The sequence below is a fragment of the Propithecus coquereli genome, unplaced genomic scaffold, assembly GCF_000956105.1.
Source record: "Propithecus coquereli isolate 6110/MARCELLA unplaced genomic scaffold, Pcoq_1.0 Scaffold285, whole genome shotgun sequence".
Classification (NCBI taxonomy): Eukaryota; Metazoa; Chordata; class Mammalia; order Primates; family Indriidae; genus Propithecus; species Propithecus coquereli.
Window position 1 is genome coordinate 2,129,984 of NW_012148452.1, and position 6,981 is coordinate 2,136,964.

The window sequence follows — 6,981 nt, forward strand, 5'->3', positions numbered from 1 at the left end:
ATGTTCTTCCTGTATATTTTAAAATCAAAAACCAAATAATGGCTTTAAATGTAGCAAGATGTGTTAAATACTATCTTTCATATACAGTGAGACTAATATCTATAATTCTATTTGTCCAGAATTTCAAAATCAGTGTCTAGAAAAATATAATCTATTATACTAGATGGTGATATGGTGGTATATTACCATGTTGATGCTGGTGAAAGTTAGCACAGATTGATAAGATTTATATCACTTAGCAAATTGTTTTACAGTATAGGAATTTTTAAAGAATAAAGTCTGCATTAATCTTGGATTAAAATATTTTAGTTCAGATAACATTCATTTAAAATATGGTATCTCATCAGTCCAAGAATAAAATAGTAAGAACAAAACAATCTAACTAAAGTACCAGAATTGTGAGTCAAACAAATTGTGCTTTTTTTGTAATTAAGTCAAATCAGGCCTCATACCATTACCAGATGTAACTTGTTTTGAAGATAATTTCAGGAAAAGCATCTCAAGGAAAATTCCAGCAAATATCATCTTTGCAAAAACAAAATTTTGGCTCAACATGGTTATGCAACATTCAATTATGATAGAAACATGTTTTATTAGGACAGTGAAACAGAAACAAGAGAAAACACAGCTATCACCTATGTATTTTATGTCCTTTTCTAGAACAACAAATCTTTATTAGGAAGTTGTAGCCCCATTTACAATAAATATCAACAATATCATGAGACAGTGGAACAATTATTGTCCAAATACTGAACTACTATAACCAAAACACATTTTGGGTTTGGGAAAACACGGTATACACATACCAAAAAAACAGCCCCCACACACCAAAAACAAAAACCAGCTCAAGTTTAGGGTTGAACTGGCTGCAAAACACTTATTGTGTTACTGCTTTAAGAACCCCACGGAGCACCTTGTAGCTCATTAACTGCACATTTTCCTTAGGAGGGAAACAAGGTCCTCTCTCAGTCACATATGAATAAGGAAATCTCAAAACCCAAAGGCCATCTGGTGGGAGGGTGATTTCTTGTTTTTCTGGGTAGAATACTGGACATGGTGGTGGGCCTGGTTGAACCTGAAAAACAGAGGTAATATAATTATTTTTACATTTCTCAAGAAACACCTGAAAGAGAAATGCCTAAACAAACAATAGGTTCAAGGAGCATATGGGTACACTCTTAACTCTTATCATATCCAATATTATATTATATAATCTCAAATATTATCCTGCTTTTCTACAGATTGTTAACTTCAAACTTTGCCTCTGAATGAAATGACATGGATTGATGGTGTGAACTGATTAAAATACCCACAATTTACTTTTTAAGAAATAGAATGTTAGGTATAAAAGACATTTAAATTTAAGACATGGTTAATGAAATAATTAAAAAACCCTATCATTTAAAAGAAAAGGATGAAAAATAAGGCTGGGATGTAAGAAGAATGAAGACTAATTTTCATATTTGCTCACAATCTCCTCTTCCTAATCACACTATAGTTAAACATGCATAAAAATATACCCAATTAGGCAGAGGGGAGTGAAAAAAAAAATATGTACCCAATTAAATTACTTCTAAATTGACTGTCAGTTATGTTCTTCCTGTATATTTTAAAATCAAAAACCAAATAATGGCTTTAAATGTAGCAAGATGTGTTAAATACTATCTTTCATATATAGTGAGACTAATATCTATAATTCTGTTTGTCCAGAATTTCAAAATCAGTGTGTCTAGGAAAAAAACCAATTTGGTTGTTTTAAAAATAATCAGAACAAGCATCATTTTTTTGTATGTTTTGGGCTGGGGAGAGTCATATTTCTTACCTGAGGCATTAGTATTATCTGCAAAGGAGCATCAGGAACCACAACAAAAAGCCTCATAAGTTGAGCATAATGTGGTTTTAGCCCTCTACCCTGAGATGATGACAGAATATATAAGGGCATATCACTATTTAGGGCTTTTAAAGCTGATTCCTTTGGTCCACTTCCCATTACTTTCATTACTTTTTCAGGTCCAGAGCACATGAATCTCCGACCTCGAGAGTCTTCATATTCAAAGCCCACAAAAGCTCGAGCTATGTCATCTCTCCGTCTTCCTCTTCCCATTACAACTGCACTTCTCTTTCCAGGAATAGCTTTATTTGGAGCAGGCCAAGAATTTGTGTCTAAGTCTCCTTCATCTTCAGCTCTAGTCCTGATGACAATGTCCCAAGGCATAAGATAGTTTGTTCCTGGAATAAAGCCCTGTTGGTCCAAACCTGTATGAAAGTTATAAGACTTAGCAGGGCCTAGTTTAACCAAAGACCAGCTGGAGAATTTGGGTAGGAGACCTTTAGGGCAATTTGAATGTAGCATGCCTGGGAGATATTCAACTGTGGATGCCTGTCGATCAACCAAGTTTGGTCTCTTCTCAGTTTTTACTTCTCCTTGACCATGAATTTCTGGATTATCTCCTCCTGCTTGTGGATCAGCTGGATAGGTACCTAAGCTATCTGTGGATTGGCCCAAACTCAATGCTAAACTCAGGCTTGTGCTCTCTCCTTGGGTTTGAGGTTCTTTTTCTTTAAGTTTATCAGCATCTGAATCTGGAGGAGCAGGAGAGGATTCATTTTTGGCTGGAGCAGGATCTGGAGTACTTGGTTCAAATACTGGGAAATTGATATGATCCAATTTTCCACAACATTTTTCTTCCAGAAGCTAGAGAGGGGAAAAATAAAACCCTGTAAACTTTTCATTCATTTATTCATTTTTTGAGACAGGGTCTTGCTTTGTTGCCCAGGCTAGAGTACAGTGGCATGATCATAGTTCACTGTACCTCAAACTCTTGGGCTCAAGCTATCCTCCTGCTTCAGCCTCCCAAGTAGCTAGGACTACTAGGCACATGTCACCACACCCAACTAATTTTTTTTATTTTTTGTAGAGACTATGTCTCACTATTTTGCCCAGGCTGGTCTTGGACTCCTGGCTTGAAGTGATCCTCCCACCTTGGCCTCTCAAAGTGCTAGAATTGCAGGCATGAGACACTGCTCCTGGCCTTTTCATTTAAAATAACCCATTCTTTCTCTGACAAGCAAGATCAACAATCAATGAGTAAGCAAATAAGCACGTGAAAAGAACTTGCCCTTGTTTATATATCACACTGAAGTTGCATTTGCTTTTCTAGGTATTCTGCTTCTGAAAATATGTATCTTTACCCAGACAATATTTAGCAAAAAAAGAGAGAAGAAGAAGAAAAAATTCAGAGTCTACCTGATAAAAGTCATAGTTAGCTGCCTTGATATCAAAGGGATCATCTCGAGGTGCTTGTTTCCTTCCACAGTTACAGGCACCAGTAGATCGAGCTCGGCTATTGTGATATAGCACAGGGGGATTTCTATCAGCCTCTGGTTTTTCTCCTGGAAAATATAACAGTCACTATTAATTTCACAAACACAATGAAAGTCAAATTTACTTTACATTCTATGACATCTAACCATAAAAATTCTCCAAATAGTTCTTTGGAAATAAAAAACACACACACAACACACAGTCACAAACCTTGACTAAATATGCAAACCAGAAGCTACAAAGGAAAACATATAAAGTGACTTCTATTTTTAATCTAAAGTTTTGAGTTTCTAAGTGAATTTTTCCTCCTGCTACCATTATCATGCTGAGCTTACACTTCGTAACATTCATTTTAATTCAACAAATCCTCCAAGGTAAAAATGTTAATAAGAAATTTCTGGAATTTTGTACTACTTAATAGTTCTCATTTAACAATTCACAAGGGTTCATTCTTTAAATACAAGAAAATAAGAAAGTAGTCATAGCTGTTATTTTCCTTTTACAGGAGAGAAAACTTAGTGCTGATGCACCTAAATTTCTGTAGGGCTCTTTTAAAAACATCAAAACATAGTGAACACACTATCTTAAGACAAGAATAAAAACAGCTCAAAGTCTTGATTCCAAAATGCTAAAAAAATTTTAGCTACCTGATTTGGGTAATGAGTGAAATTTGTGGACACAGTGTTGATCAGTTAAACTCCTCTCCTCACAGAGCTGATGGCCATTGCTCCAAAATTTGTAGCAGTCCTCATGTAACTGCATGGCATATTTGTGAAAGGCTGGACCTCTAGCATGTTGACTGTACACTCGAAGAGCCTGGGCAAGCTGATTCTTATGAACAGTCATTGTGTAATTATGAGGCAAATTTGACTGGTAGGCACTATGGGCCATGGGTAAAGCTTTTTGGCACCGGTTTTCTGAGAATTTTGTGTCAATATCCAAAAACCCTTCCAAGACTTTAATACTGCTTAAAATCTTAGATGTTAGCTCCCCAGTGGGTGACCCCAAGTCCTCCTCTTTCCCTTCAATAGCTACTTCATACAGTTTTGAAGCTGCTGAGATCCACTTCTGATAAGTGGGAAGTTCAAAATGGGAAGGCTGTGGGTTCCTGCCCACACTGTCATCAAAACCTTTCTTGCTTAGGACTAGCTCCACATGCTGCCACAGGAATTCCCGAAGAGTGAAATCCACTAGCTGGCCTGAAGAACTGGAACTGCTGCTGTCGATATGAAAGGAAAGTTGTTGTCGGCTGTGCTGCCTCATCACCTGATACCGTCTAGGCCCAGAAAGGGGTGCAGGCACCAGTAAAGATTCCGAGTCCTTCACAGTACAATGACTCCTAAGTTGGTCCAGCAACATACCTACTGGGTCCTCCTCCTGGCTTCCAGGGACTATGTACACAAAAGCTTGGTTGGCAGGCACAGTAAAGAGGCAGTTGATACTCTGATTAGTCAACACACGACTCTTCCGGAAGATTCTATAGATCTGGTCCTCCAGAGCATGCTGAAGTCTTCTTTTGGGAGAATGCTTCTTGGGCTTGTCTGGATGAGCTGGGTCTTGGTTTCGAGGGGGTTCCACCTTGAGGGCTCCATTGAGTTGAAAGAGGAAAAGGAGTCTAGGTGGGCAAGGTCGGCAGTTAAGCTTCCAGTCTTTGCCAACTGGACAATCCTTAATGGCTGTTTTAAGGAGGGGCAGTACTTTCTGTCTCAGTCCATCCAGGGCTCTGAATACTCGATCATAAGTGATGTCAAAGGAACAGGTGGGATGGACCAGAAGCAGGATGTGGCAAACAGAGAAAAGGTAAAGAAGACTGAGGCACTGCAGCTTCTCCTGATGCTTCCAGAACTCGTGCGCTTCTGCATGAGGTAAAGAGAGACCACCTCCAGCTTCCCCGCTCTGAAGAGCCCGACAAGCCCGTAGAAGCTGCGAATTGTCACAGATGGAAGTGAGAAGAAGATAAAGAACTTTGCTTTCCTGATTGTAATAGGCCTGCAGAAGACTATAGTCCTGGGAGCCTGGCTCAGTTCTGTTACCTTCCGCGGCAGCTACACCTCCCCGAACTGGATCTCCGGCTGCAGCCCCACGGTCCCCGGCTCCACCGGCCTCCCCGATGGCGCCAGCCTCGGTACTGATTCCAGGCCCTGGATCCCCAGGATCTTGGTGGCGAAAGAGGGGAAAAACCTGTCGGTCGCACACCGTGTTCACAAGAGAGAACTTCTCGGAATTCAGGCGTAAAGCCGTCTTGCCAAAGATTCCAACCACGCAGATCTCATCCTCCCGCCACGGAGGCTCCGGTCCGCCAGCCGCGCTTCCTCCGCCCTCAGTAGGGGATCCTCCGGAACTTTCAGAGCCGGTCCAGGCTGAAGCTCCCATTAGAAGATCCCGCAAGCTCACAGGACCCGCCATGCTGTAGAGAGCCTTCTCTAGAATCCTTCCGGTCCGCCAGTAAAGCCAACCGGCTTTCGTCCAATTTTGAAATCCCTCCGCTTCTTCAGTTCCTACTTTCCTCTCACATTGGTTCCGCCTCTTGTTCCTCCTTTTCTAGCTAAATTTATGCCAAGGTTTACCCTAGTCCTACACCACAGCTGGTTTAAGAGTTTCCTCAGCTTGAGACCATAGGAGTCGAGGTATCAAAAAGACAATTGGAAGAAATACGTTTGCATTTCAAGGAATAAAAAACACCGCAAAGGAAGAGTTTCAAGGGACTCTTCTTGCAGTAGAAAAGTCGTTCAATTTAAGCTCTAGAACCTTGCTATTATACAAGGTGTAGATGCAGATCGAAGCAGAGGGAGCTTGTTAGAAATACAGAATTTCAGGCCCTAACTCAGACCTACTGAATGAGAATAAACATTTCAGCTAAATCCTAATGATTTGTGCACATTGTACAGTTTGAGAAACACCGCTCTAGAAACATCTTGCAAAGCAAGGTGAACAGATTTCCTTCTCTTGCCCTATTCATAAAGAAATATAATTGACATCAATGGAAACAAAAGCCAGTGATTTTGAAACGTTTGTGAAGTACAAGCTTAAAAAAATAATTTCTCAGGCTAGGAAGAATAGATACCAAAATGTTAACAGTGGTGGGATTTGTTTACTTTTTTCTTCTTTACTCCTCCTTGTAAAGATTTTTTATTTTAATTTTTTAATCGGCCTTATATTTTAGAGCAGTTTTAGGTTAACAGACAAATTGAACAGAAAGTACAGAGTTCCCATGTATCTCCTGCCCCACACATGCACGACCTCCCCGAGTATCTAAATCCTTGTTCCAGAGTGGTACGGTTACAATGGATGAACCTGTGTTGACACGTTATTATCACCTGAAGTCAGTAGTCCACATTACTGTTCACTTTTAGTGTTACATATTTTATGGATTTTGACAAATGATTTATGACATATATCCACCATCATAGAATCATACAGGATAGTTTTACTGCCCTAAAAATCCTCTACGCTCTGCCTATTCATCCCTTCCCTTACCTCCCAACGCTTAGCAACCACTGATCTTTTTACTGTCTACATGGTTTGGTTTTTCTAGAATGTCATACAGTTGTGATCATACAGTATGTAGCCTTTTCAGATTAGCTTCTTTCACTTAGTAATAAGCATTTAAGGTCTTTTCATGATATGATAGCTTATCTTTTTTTTTTTTTTTTTTT

General features: G+C 39.5%; 1 protein-coding gene across 2 annotated transcripts; it reads right to left on the reverse strand.

The window, feature by feature from the left end:
• Nucleotides 1–629: 629 nt before the first annotated feature.
• SMG8 (SMG8 nonsense mediated mRNA decay factor) lies at nt 630–5,769 on the reverse strand. 2 transcript variants are annotated; one of them, XM_012648430.1, is made up of 4 exons: nt 3,973–5,769; nt 3,248–3,393; nt 1,823–2,695; nt 630–1,075 (listed from the first exon to the last, which is right to left on the reverse strand). In XM_012648430.1, exons 1-4 carry the CDS (start codon nt 5,729–5,731, stop codon nt 878–880), a joined length of 2,976 nt encoding a protein of 991 aa, XP_012503884.1. In that variant the 5' UTR covers nt 5,732–5,769; the 3' UTR covers nt 630–877. The 2 variants fall into 2 exon arrangements, with proteins under 2 accessions (XP_012503884.1, XP_012503885.1); XM_012648431.1 differs by having other exon boundaries at nt 643–1,075; nt 4,687–5,766.
• Nucleotides 5,770–6,981: the final 1,212 nt, after the last annotated feature.